Here is a 13,757-nt window from a genome sequence, read left to right on the forward strand (position 1 = left end):
GGTTCAGCGTCGCCGCACCGGGCGCCTCTTCAGGGACCGCGGGCGTGGCAGTAGGGGTCGGGGCACTTGCGCTAGCCGGGGCATCACTCGACTCACCCATCGTTGGCAGCATCGGGGTCTGAGTTGTCACCGCCCGATCTGGCACTCGGTGCGCGGCTCTCTCCTCGTAGGCCCGAACCGCCGCGGTCATCCATAGGAACTCCTCGCGTCCCTCTCTGATCAGCCTTCCGACCCTGGCTTCTAGTTGATCGCAGAACTCGGCAAGCTCCCGACACCACCAGGCAGCGGAGCCTGGCTCTGGGTCTCTGCACTCAGACGCCATTTTCTCTAGCAAGCTGCTGGCTTCTCTCCTGCTCCGCCGTCTCCGGACGCTTCCGCTCTCTTCGCTGGCAAGCTCAGAACTCTGCAGGGGATCTCTGGGTAGCCACACCTCTTCGTGGGCGGTAACTTCTTCCAGCGCGGGCTGCTGTTGTTTTTCAGCGCGCTTTTCATGGTGGCAATATGGCGGCGCTTCCAATTTTTCAAGCGGACCGCCCAGGCACATGGTCACCTGTCTGGACAGGTCTAGTCCTTATCCTGTTCGTGACGCCAGATGTGAAGCCCCACAGGTGTTGTATCGGTGCATACCTTCAGGGACTCCACGTAGCTGGTGCTGGTCACAGGTAGGGAATCTTCGGTTTTGATCGTGACGCCACTCTCAGTATTGCGGTCAGTAGGGACCGCCACTGCAGGTTGAGGGTCGCCTGGGGCTGATGGTGTGTGCAGTTAGTTGGAATAGCCTCCTGAGAGTGAGGCAAGCCCCAGGGCCCGGTGTAGGTTTGTAGTACCACAAGTTGCAGAATGACTCACACAGGCAGAACTGTCTTTCAAGGGCTTTACTCACATTTGATGGCAGGGTGAGTAGCCCGGGCGTAGCTGGGATGAACCAGATGGGAACCAGGTATCCTTCAGGCTGACTTTATGAGGGTGACTACTGACTCGCCTTCCTTAGCCCTTGGTGGTTTGGGGTGACCCCGACTTTGAGTCCCTATGGGGGTCACCCAGGGAAGATGCTGCAGCCTCTCTCCCCCTTTTGTTTGCCGTTTGCTTGTTCCCCGGACCAGGCCACTCCAGCTGCTTGCCTCCTGTGACCTATGGGCCCTCACTGCGGTTACGTGGCTGCGGCTTTTGTGGTGTTGTGGTGTGGGCTTTGAGAGCCCCACACCGGCAGGTTTAGCAGAAGAAAGCTGGATCTATCTTCGCTTCGGGATCTGCCGCCCGGTTGGGCCTGGTGCTCTCTAGCAGTCTCCTTACTTCCCACTCCGTGCTTTCTCTCTAGCTGAAGCTGGCTTTCAGGTAGCACTCCTAGTTGACCGTTCTCCCCCGTCAGTAGCCACTGCGCGGGCGCTGTTAGACAGCAACAGCCCCACAGGTCTGCTCCTCACTGAGCCCTCTGGAGTTCTGCTCTAACTGACTCACTGCTCCTCCTCTCCTGTTCTTGCCTACGCCACCTAGCAACCAGACTCTCCACCACACCCCTTGAGAGGAGATGGAGGCTTTTGACCCCCTGCCACTATTCCAGTGGAGGTATAGGCTTTGCCCCCTCCTGGGACCCCCAGGGGTCCTCTCATGGGTACATGTGTGAGACCTGATCACTATGCGCCTGTGTTCCACACCCCGGTCAGCCTTCTGGATTACCTGTATTGTACTGTCCCCAGCATGGGTGCAGTACTCAGTGGTGCCTGACCAGGTCAGGGGCGCCACAGTTCCTTCCCGGTGAAAGACCTGGCTAGTTTCCTGCCAGCGTTGAGACTTGTGATGGTGTTTCCGCGGCAGTCCTGTTTTGCATATTTTCAAAGGGGGCCTTGTTCTAGAATCACTGCGTTGAGAAACACGTGATGGTGTTTCCGTAGTGCTGGATGTTGATCTCCCTAAGGTCAATCATCCTTGCTTATGTAGTCTTTTACTAGGCATTGCTCCCACTAGCCAGTTTCCTACTCCACACTGATGAGGGGCAAATACCCTGAAACAGCTGTTTGTGGATGGATACCATGTTTTGGCATAGGCGGTTTCCTTGACTGGAGACTGCCCTTCCCGTGGTTGTTCCTTCCTGGTGAAAGACCTGGCTAGTTTCCTGCCAGCGTTGAGACATGTGATGGTGTTTCCGTGGCAGTCCTGTTTTGCATATTTTCCCAGGGGGCCTTGTTCTAGAATCACTGCATTGAGAAACACATGATGGTGTCTCCGTAGTGCTGGATGTTAATCTCCCTAAGGTCAATCATCCTTGCTTATGTAGTCTTTCTTATTATAGTGAATTTTCCATTGGGAATTTTGTCTGAATTCCATTTTTCAGAGATTTAGGGTATGTGCCCATGATCCGCACACGCCGCGTCCTGGACGTAGCGTGTCTTCTCCTGCAGAGATGCAATTGTGATCCGCAGAATACCACAGCTGCCTGTGTCCACTATCAGGATTTGGGGCACTGTGGACTTTCGCTCTGTCCTCCCAGGTGAGGACACTCGCATCTCCGCACCATAAATACACATGCTACATTTCAGGGAAGCCGTGCTGCATGTCAGTTTACGCTGTGGAGAAAGAAGCACAGTCGGCATGGAATTTCTATAAGCAGTTTGCACGCAGCAAAACAATGAGTCCAAGACGCTGCTATTCCCGATTGTGGGTAAACACCCTTACACATAATTCCAGTGCAAGTGCTCAGCGTAGAGCGCAGGATAAATAGGAGCCATGCTGTACTGCGATCTATTAGAGGCAGAATGAACAAATCAATTGCAGGTGAAGAATTGGCTTTATTTACTTAGTTGTTACGCCATTCATCGTGTGTAAAATTATTAGGTGGCTTTATTCCTCCGGTCATTAGGATTACAGGGATACCAGATTTATATAGTTTTTTTTAGGTTTGGCTTAACATAGCGGCAGCCCCCATCTGAGGTCTGTTGACTTCCCGTGTGGATCTCTTCAGTCGAACCTTTATGGAGGCGGGAAAATTAATCTGGAAAGTGAAGGAAGACAAGCTGGTTACAAGACTCCTTGCTCCGTTCTGGCCTCCCACTGTCTACTATTAATGATTCTCAGCAAATTAAGTTATTGAAAACTATCAGAGACCAAAGACCTAATACAGGCAGATGTCCATCAATCTTGTCCGGACTGATGATATCTTACCTCCTGGAGGTTGATGAGAGCCCTGAAACAATCGGGCTGTGCAGTAAAGTCATCAACCCCTTCTTTCTACCAGAAGACCTACAACAATTAAGTCTATGGTCTCCAAAGTTTTGCACTTACCTTGAAGATTTTCTTTGCTGCTTTTGCTGCTGTGGGAAAATATAAGTACTATTAATTATAAATACTCTTCATGGGAAAAAGTAGAGCAACAACTGCCCCCCATCCTCCTCATCCACTACTGTAGTACTTCCTACAGATACAGATACATAGGATCCTTCTTTCTGCCACCACTAGAGGGCGCTCACCGCAGACTGATTTATTGGTAGTATTTGTCACCTGTATAAATACCTATGTAGTAAGCGCCCTTTAAGGTGGTGTCAGACACAGCGACGACGACAACGACGTCGCTGCTACGTCACCATTTTCTGTGACGTAGCAGCGACGTCCAGTCGCTGTCGCTGTGTGTGACATCCAGCAACGAGCTGGCCCCTGCTATGAGGTCGCTGCTCGTTGATGAATGTCCAGCTTCATTTTTTGGTTGTCGCTCTCCCGTTGTGACGCACACATCGCTGTGTGTGGCAGCAAGAGAGCGACGAAATGACGCGAGCAGGGAGCAGGAGCCGGCGTCTGGCAGCCTGCGGTAAGCTGTAACCAGGGTAAACATCGGGTAACCAAGGGAAGACCTTTCCCTGGTTACCCGATATTTACTTTCGTTACCAGCGTCCGCCGCTCTCGCTGCCAGTGCCAGCTCCCTGCTCTCTGCACGTGTAGCTGCAGTACACATTGGGTAATTAACCCGATGTGTACTGTAGCTAGGAGAGCAAGGAGCCAGCGCTAAGCAGTGTGCGCGGCTCCCTGCTCTCTGCACATGTAGCACAGCGACGCGTGTCGTTATGGTCGCTGCTGCGTCTGCTGTGTTTGACAGCTAAGCAGCGATCATAACAGCGACTTACAAGGTCGCTGTTGCATCACAGAAAATGGTGACGTAACAGCAACGTCGTTGTCGCTATGTGTGAACCCAGCTTTAGTGACAGCAACAAATAAACTGAAGCTGAACCATCATTCGCTTGCTCTTCTTCTGTTTTCTCAGGCATTTTGGTCTCCACCACCTGCGTCTTGTTCTAAGACACAAAATGAGAAACTTTCCATCTACAGATTCAGAATATTCTTATCACACACACACACAGACACACACACACAGACACACACACACACACACACACACACATTCTTTAAGTGAGCTGTATACACACATGTATGAAACAGCCTTTTAGGTTTACTTGTCTAGGATGAAGTAATGTTTCTTTCAGAATTCATCACTTTACTGGTTTCAACAGACCTGGGCAAAGTGCATCCCTCAGACTACATTCAACCTTCTGGCTTTTCCTGTCTGGCCGAAAAACAAGACAGCCGAAGGACCGAACGCCATGATCTCTCCGCCCACGATTCGCATCTAAGTTGCACCACTATCTGTATCCTAATACATTGGTGGAAGACGAAGACTCCGGCTCCTCTTTCTTCCACCAATCACTGTGTGCGACTGAGACTGCAGACTTTATTACATCACTTAATCGCATCTGCTGTATGGAGAATCAGTGCACTGCAGACTGGAGCATAACGCCAGGGGAATGGACCTGAGGTAGGTATGTGTTTTTTTCTGTAAGATGTATTCCTGTAGATAGGTGGCTATGTAAGGGATCATAATCAATATAGGGAGGCTATGTGAGGGCTCATGCTGCATATAGAGGACTATGTGGGTCTCACACTATTTATAGGGTGCTATGTGGGAGCTCATATTGAAAATAAGGAGGCTATGTGGGGGCTCATATTAAAATTAGGGGACTATGTGAGGGCTCATGCTGAATATAGGAAGGCTATGTGGGGGGTTATACTGTGTAAAAAGGGTTATGTTGGGCATCTACTGCATATAGGGAGCTATTTGAGAACTCATTATATAGGGGGCTGTGTGGGGAATCATACTGTATATAAAAAGCTATGTGGGGGCTCATGATATATTTAGTGTACTATGTGGGGGCTCATAAATTAATTTCCCACCCCTGGTCTACAAGATTTTGTAATGACAGTGGGTATGAATAGAGTGGTTTTCGCATCATAATCTAATATATAAAGCTGAGTGTATGTGTGTATGTATGTCTGTATGTATGTATGTATATGTGTGTATGTATGTATGTATGTATGTATGTGTGTATGTCCGCTAAAGGAATCCGCACCGTCGCATTTACAATCAAAACATTTTACACAGACGCCTCATGTGACTTACGGAACGTCATAGACTATGTTTTGACGGGAAAATGTAACCCCGCGCTTTACAGTTACTCTCCAAAAAAACCTGCCTCCATTAAAGTCAATGGAGCTGTGAACTATAGGTTATTAATAGGAGCTGTAATTGGTTGCTATAGGAACAAAATAAGCTGTTAGTATAAGAAGCTTATGTGTGAAGTAATAAGATGTCGGTGGGGAGACGAATAAAGGGAGACAGAAAGACAGAGAGAGACAGACGAGGAAAGAGACAGACAGGGAAAGAGACAGACAGCCAGAGACAGACAGACAGGGAAAGAGACAGAGAGAGACAGTCAAAGAGACAGAGACAGACGGGCAAAGAGACAGAGACAGACTGGGAATGAGACAGACAAGGAAAGAGACAGAGACAGACAGTCAAAGAGAAAGAGGCAGACAGAGACAAACAAGTAAAGAGAACAGAGAGAGAGAGACAGTCAAAGAGACAGACAGGGAAAGAGACAGGCAGACAGGGAAAGAGAGAGAGAAAGAGACAGACAGGGAAAGAGACAAGGAAAAAGACAGGGAAAGAGACAGAGACAGACGGGGAAAGAGACGGACGGGGAAAGAGACGGACGGGGAAAGAGACGGACGGGGAAAGAGACGGACGGGGAAAGAGACAGATGGGGAAAGAGACAGACGGGGAAAAAGACAGACGGGGAAAGAGACAGACGGGGAAAGAGACAGACCTAGAGAGAGATAGACCTAGAGAGAGATAAACAGTGAGATAGACTGACAGACAGACAGACACAGAGAGAGACAGACAGACACAGAGATACAGAGAGACAGACACAGAGATACAGAGAGACAGACAGAGAGATAGACACAGACAGAGAGATAGACACAGACCAACAGACAGACATGGATAGAGACAGAGACACACATGGATAGAGACAGACACACAGACAGGGAAAGAGGCAGACAGAGAGACAGACACACAGAGACAGACACAGACAGACAGACAGAGACAAACAAACAGACAGAGACTGACAGAGAGACAGTTACTATCCCTGGCAACGCCGGGGTACTACAGCTAATATATATATATATATATATATATATATATATATATATATATATATATTATATATATACAGTGCCTACAAGTAGTATTCAACCCCCTGCAGATTTAGCAGGTTTGATAAGATGCAAATATGTTAGAGCCTGCAAACTTCAAACAAGAGCAGGATTTAGTAACAGATGCATAAATCTTACAAACCAACAAGTTATGTTGCTCAGTTAAATTTTAATAAATTTTCAACATAAAAGTGTGGGTCAATTATTATTCAACCCCTAGGTTTAATATTTTGTGCAATAACCCTTGTTTGTAATTACAGCTAATAATCGTCTTTAATAAGACCTGATCAGGCCGGCACAGGTCTCTGGAGTTATCTTGGCCCACTCCTCCATGCAGATCTTCTCCAAGTTATCTAGGTTCTTTGGGTGTCTCATGTGGACTTTAATCTTGAGCTCCTTCCACAAGTTTTCAAGTGGGTTAAGGTCAGGAGACTGACTAGGCCACTGCAACACCTTGATTTTTTCCCTCTTGAACCAGGCCTTGGTTTTCTTGGCTGTGTGCTTTGGGTCGTTGTCTTGTTCGAAGATGAAATGATGACCCATCTTAAGATCCTTGATGGAGGAGCGGAGGTTCTTGGCCAAAATCTCCAGGTAGGCCGTGCTATCCATCTTCCCATGGATGCGGACCAGATGGCCAGGCCCCTTGGCTGAGAAACAGCCCCACAGCATGATGCTGCCACCACCATGCTTGACTGTAGGGATGGTATTCTTGGGGTCGTATGCAGTCCCATCCAGTCTCCAAACGTCACGTGTGTTGTTGGCACCAAAGATCTCGATCTTGGTCTCATCAGACCAGAGAACCTTGAACCAGTCTGTCTCAGAGTCCTCCAAGTGATCATGAGCAAACTGTAGACAAGCCTTGACATGATGCTTTGAAAGTAAAGGTACCTTACGGGCTCGTCTGGAACGGAGACCATTGCGGTGGAGTACGTTACTTATGGTATTGACTGAAACCAATGTCCCCACTGCCATGAGATCTTCCCGGAGCTCCTTCCTTGTTGTCCTTGGGTTAGCCTTGACTCTTCGGACAAGCCTGGCCTTGGCACGGGTGGAAACTTTCAAAGGCTGTCCAGGCCGTGGAAGGCTAACAGTAGTTCCATAAGCCTTCCACTTCCGGATGATGCTCCCAACAGTGGAGACAGGTAGGCCCAACTCCTTGGAAAGGGTTTTGTACCCCTTGCCAGCCTTGTGACCCTCCACAATCTTGTCTCTGATGGCCTTAGAATGCTCCTTTGTCTTTCCCATGTTGACCAAGTATGAGTGCTGTTCACAAGTTTGGGGAGGGTCTTAATTAGTCAGAAAAGGCTGGAAAAAGAGATTATTAATCCAAACATGTGAAGCTCATTGTTCTTTGTGCCTGAAATACTTCTTAATACTTTAGGGGAACCAAACAGAATTCTGGTGGATTGAGGGGTTGAATAATAAATGACACTCTGAATAAACTTTTCACAATTTAAAAAAAAAAAAAAAAAAAGAAATAACATTCTTTTTTGCTGCAGTGCATTTCACACTTCCAGGCTGATCTAAAGTCCAAATGTCACAATGCCAAGTTAATTCCGAATGTGTAAACCTGCTAAATCTGCAGGGGGTTGAATACTACTTGTAGGCACTGTAATATATATATACATATATATATATATATATATATATATATATATATATATATATATATATATATATATAGTGCGCTGTCAGGAATTTCCGGCGCTTGGACCCGGCGGGTCACGTGCAGACCATACATACGCAGCCTGGCTCAATACACGTGAATATATACATTCAGTGTATAAATGTGGTTGGAAGCATGGAAATTGCACACTTGCAGTTACAAGACCGCCCGCTCTCGGTCCTGACACAAGTGAACCCTAATGGTATGAACTGTGATCACTGTCAGGATTCCCAAGTCATTTATTTGCCAGACTGGAAAAATATCATTTTGAGGTTCAACTGGTACATTTTTGGGGTCATTTGGTTTCTTCAGCAGGGTTTCAGATGGACACCATGAAGGAACAGGCTGTTCTGTATTGGGTACAACCTAGTAAGCTTAAAGCTTTGCAGAAATTCTCAGATGTTGCTCATTACTATTGAAAGTCAGTGTAAGGCCACTTACCGTTATGACCAAGAAACAGACCGACTTCTCCTCATGGTCTAAAGAGGCTTCTGAGGCCTTCGCTGCTCTTAAGACGACTTTTATAAGGCTCTGGTCCTCAGTCACCCCGAGGTTGATTTGCCTTTTGTGGCCGAGGTTTACGCCTCTTCTGTGGGGATTGGTGCGGTTCTCTCACAAAATCAAGATAGTTCCCTTCATCCTTGGAGGAGTGTAAACAAGTGACTACTTCATATTATAATATAATAGAGCACAACCTACCTGGCTTGGAAAAATGTTATAGTTAGTTGTTTTTATTAATTTAACAATTCTATTAAACAATTCTATATTTTTTGCCACTCAACTTACCTTTCTGTATTAATGATTGTGCTGGTATTTTCTGCATCTCTGTAGTACACTATATTGTAAGGCTGCAATACTGACCCCTCTGAGATACAGTAATACCACCATGACACCTTACACATGAAACCACCATGATACCTTACCTTAGTATACACAGTAGCACTGGCGGACACGGTCAGGTGCAAGAACAATATAAGGGCCCTTTGTAGCCCCAGAGCTCATCAAAATGGACAACTCCACCTGCTTTGGAGATAGAAATGGTCCCATGTGTGGACGCCCAGGCTGCACCAATGATATGTCCAACCCTGCTCAGTAGGAAATGATGCACTGAACTGAATGTAACAGAGCTAGTGAAGAGATATAATCACCTCCGGGGATTTTTTTTTCATGTCTGATTACAGTAAACAATGATTTAGTTACTATTGAGACAAAACGTATATTTATGAAGACTCCCTATTTGCTATTGCTAAATGTTCATACATGATCACCATTACTGTATATGATCTTTTTTAATATGTTACTGATTTAGGGCCAATTACTCAATATGGCTACATCAAGCTTCCTCCATTCCAGCAGAACTACTTATAGTGCACTCAAATAAAATCCTTCTGATTCTCTGCATTATTCCTTCTCTAGCGCCACCCCCATGCAATTGATCGACATCTGTCCAGCGTCGTAGGTTACTATGATGGAGGAGAGCTGAACAGAGAACAATCAAGCCCACTAGTCAGTGAATAATGGTAAGTAATAGGTTTGCGACCTGTCGTCTTTAAGGATTTTGACAGAAATCATGGAGAGGACATTACTGGTCGGCTGTATAGCTAGCACAGTGTAGGATTATTGTAAAATAAGACATGCCAAGGAAATGTCTATAGTTATACAGGTTGTAGGATGAGATGACACCTGCCTTTTCCATTTTCAGTTGTTTTCAGCCTCAGTTGTACTCAGACATACTTGGCTTTATGCCTAGGAGATCCTCCAGCTTGTCAGCAGTATTCACCTGACCCCATTACCTGTTCCATTATTTCATCTTCTGACAGATTGAAGGTTGCCCTATGACTACCCGGTGGAGCTTGGAATCCCCTGACAGGCACAGGGAGTGTTCCTGGAGGGAAAACATCTGAATGTTAATGATTTCAAGCACTTTTCCACTAGCAGAGTTTTTCCATTCTCTTTCCAGTGGAGCCCACCCACCTGCCACATACTGATGCTGAAAACCTCATCCGCCTAATGTCTCAGTGTACTTCTCTATTTAGACATGAAACGTTACTTTTCATTTGTTAATCACCTGGGAATGCACTAATATTACAATCTATGAATAATTGATATGATTAGATTTCAATATCACTGGAATTAGTATATAAAGAGGCTGATTATGTACACTGAGAAAAGCTAGAAGTGCTAGAAGTGATCCAATATAGTTAAAGGGAACCTGTCAGCTGATTCATGCTCCCTAAACCATGGGCAGCATTTTTCAGAGCCTGGCTGCACAACTACAGTGTTTTCCAGGGAAAATATAGCTTGTAGATCCCTGGCTGGCTTTTCTCCAGGTGATTGACCGCTCCAGGTGATTGACAGGTCTCTCCTTACGTACACCCATAATCAATGTAGGTAGATGAAAGGTTTAGAAACCGTGCTGCCGTGGCAGTAATACCAAATCTAATGTGATAAGGATTGCGATCTTTATTTTTCAGAGATAATTCTCCTTTTTCAGGATCACAATCACAATGCACTTCTTTTGTCTCTCCAGATGTTTTTCTATGTACACACATGGAAGAGACCTGTCAATCACCCGAAGACACGCGGGGAGAACCAGCTGGGTGTGGCGCTGGACTAGGGTGGTCTCCGCTTATGGTCCCTGGTCGAATTTGGCGTTTCAGAGAAAAATATAACTTGTTGCAATCGCGCAGCCAGACTCTAATTAACTCTGTTTTCGTAGCATTAATCAGGTTCTCTTTTATATCTCCTCTGAAAGTATAATCTGCTGTTCTTTTCTGGAGTAGCCAAAACCCTTATATGTTGTGCCCCAATGCCTTTCTGTGTCTTTTGAGGCTTATTCATTAATAGTGTAGTTTCTAGACCACGTTCTGTCCTTTTACAAAGTTGCAGTACCTTAGCATGGTCTTAAAATATTGCAGAAGTAATAGATGACATAGAACAGTGCATTGGTGCACTTATTCAGCAGAAGATCCATGAATTAACATACTGGAACAGAAATAGTTAACACAAAGCACCAAATTATGCTTCCTTAGTTATCATGTGTTTCTCATTGGAAGATCTAACATTAGTTGAATCATTTTAACCCCTTGTCAGTACCTTCTGTCAGTGAAAAGGTTAATGCATTAGGAATCCCCCATGATATGATAAGCTTCAGTGTTCTCCACTCTCCCTCTACTGGTGCATTCCTCAGCCTGTGCTTGCATGCAAGGAGACTAGTCACCTCCCTCATAACTATTTTAATCATTTCAGAAGTAGAAGAGGGAGAGGCAGGGTCTGTAGCTCCCTTCTCCAAATTACCATGGGTGGAGTAATCCAATGACAGGGATTCAGTGAACATAGTCTCTCCCCCTCTTCTTAGGCCCAACCCTACCAGTACAGTTATGCAGAGCACTGCGATTCTGCATAGAAGCTCACACACACAAACACATACACACACGCACACGTCCCATGCTAGCTATTTCTGGCCAGCATCCCGGTTACCAGCATTATCAAACTTTCTGGATCCCACTCCGCTTGTTTTTCCTCCTTTTTTTACTAGCTTGAAAACACTTCTATTTTTGCCAACTTTAAGGCAGCTGTTAAAATGGAGGATACCACCTTGCAGATAGTCGAGCAGCCCTCCATCATCCCTGATACACCTCCAGGAGAAACGTCAGACAGTGAGCCCATCAAAGCAGACCAAATCAATGGGGTTTTGGTGCTGAGCCTTCTGGATAAGATTATAGGAGCAGTGGACCAGATTCAGGCGACCCAAACCCAACTGGAGACAAGACAACAGGAGATGGAGAATGTAGTGGGCAGCATTCAAGGAGAACTGACCAAGTTGACCAAGTCCCATGCCACTACCAGCAATACAGCCAGTAAGCTTTTAGAGAAAGTGAGAAAGGTGAGCGTCAACGTCAAGACAGTGAGACAAAACCTGGAGCGCCAACAAGCACAGATCAAAAAGTTGGAAACCAATGAATCCGAGCTACTGAGACGTAGAAACTTCAAAGTCATGATCTACCAGGTGAGAGCAGTTTCTACATATCTGTGCATGGTGTCAGAATATGCTCTCTGACAGAGCATCCACATTCATTCTTCTCCGAAAAAAGAGCTACATCCCCTAATATATGTCAGATACCACATCATGATTGCAAATGTCACTCTGCAAGTTATTATAACTAATGGCAGTGAAGGTGGTTGCAAAGATGGGGTGGGTTATTACCAAACGGTTGGGTTAGTATGGCGGTAACTTGCTGGTCCACCTTTACTACCATTAGTTACGTAACATTGTGATCTTATGTAGCACGACCAGGGGTGGACATATCATTGGTGCAACCACAGGGGCCCAAGAGGACAGGAGGCCCATTTCTACCTCCAAAGCAGGTGGAATTGTGCACTGTGATGAGCTCTTAGGCTGCGAAGGGCCCATATATTGTTCTTGCACAGGGGCCCACTTCGGCTGTGTCCGCCAGTGAGCACCACTACAAGTGGTCATCAGGTAGCCATAGCCTAAGAGTGGTAGCCCTTTATTAATTTAACATCCCACTTAATTATATTATTACATTGTCAGACATCATTTATATTATCATGCAATTAACACTTTAGATAATTGTTATATGCATTTGTCTCTAATGAGAAGCAAATTGTGGCCTCAATTGTTATTAGCCCATTCTTATGTCCAATAAGTAGAAACAAAAGCTGTTCAAAGTTCTCACAGATCTCAGTATATGTTATTGTGACGTGGATTTCATTAGTTAGGTTTTATGCAAGCTTCATTCACTTAGTATTGACTTTCTTTGATTTTTACGTATGTATGTGACTATTGAAGCGTTACATAAAATCTAGTCCACAGCTCTGGCATAATGGGGTTACAGGGTGTGGATATGGGCACATGCCAAATAACTTTTTTTAATATCATATTTGCTCAAAGTACTTGTGAAAGTTTAGAAATGTAATGTATGATAGTGCCCATTACATGTGGAAATGTACAGTATATAACACACATGACCGGTCCCTCCAGTATTCTGGTTAGTGTACAGTCTATGTCCAGGTAAGTACGTAAATTTAATTATGCATCAAATCTTACTTAATATCATATTTGCTCAAAGCACTTGTGAAAGTTTAGAAATGTAATGTATGATAGTGCCCATTACATGTGTAAGTGTACAGTATTTAACACACATCACCGGTCCCTCCAGTATTCTGGTTAGTGTACAGTCTATGTCAAGGAAAGTACCGTAAATGTAATTATGCATCAAATCTTACTTAATATCATCACTAAATTAAACCTGCATAACTGTGCACTGTCCGTTATAAAGGAGACGTTGAAGTTATTTGAAAGATCGAGTTGGTGACAGTTGTCGACCGCCCAAGTATTTGCAAAACGCAGATATTTTTGGCATGACAAGTCAGCCATCTTGATGCATAACTTTCTATCCCAAGTATTGGATGACAACAATGTATCACGACTTTATACACCGAAGAACAGTAAATCTTTATTTCCCGGTTCTTATTATTTTGGGCCCCCTGATCTCAGGTGATTCATGTTGAGACTTCTACACTTAAAGGGACA

General features: G+C 45.3%; 1 protein-coding gene and 1 long non-coding RNA gene across 2 annotated transcripts in view; one reads left to right on the forward strand and one right to left on the reverse strand.

The window, feature by feature from the left end:
* Window positions 1–2,833: 2,833 nt before the first annotated feature.
* Window positions 2,834–8,824, reverse strand: LOC142310138 (uncharacterized). Its single transcript, XR_012754090.1, has 3 exons — window positions 8,642–8,824; window positions 3,280–3,308; window positions 2,834–2,989 (listed from the first exon to the last, which is right to left on the reverse strand). It is a non-coding gene; the product is annotated as an uncharacterized LOC142310138 (long non-coding RNA).
* A 2,761-nt stretch (window positions 8,825–11,585) lies between these two features.
* The window catches only part of CAVIN1 (caveolae associated protein 1), a 98,841-nt gene continuing 96,669 nt past the window's right edge, over window positions 11,586–13,757 (forward strand). The window contains exon 1 of the mRNA XM_075350004.1: window positions 11,586–12,209. Within this exon, the coding sequence (XP_075206119.1) occupies window positions 11,784–12,209 (426 nt within the window). The 5' untranslated portion in view covers window positions 11,586–11,783. The remainder of the gene's footprint in view (window positions 12,210–13,757) is intronic.

The sequence above is a fragment of the Anomaloglossus baeobatrachus genome, chromosome 5 (assembly GCF_048569485.1).
Source record: "Anomaloglossus baeobatrachus isolate aAnoBae1 chromosome 5, aAnoBae1.hap1, whole genome shotgun sequence".
NCBI classification, from domain to species: Eukaryota; Metazoa; Chordata; class Amphibia; order Anura; family Aromobatidae; genus Anomaloglossus; species Anomaloglossus baeobatrachus.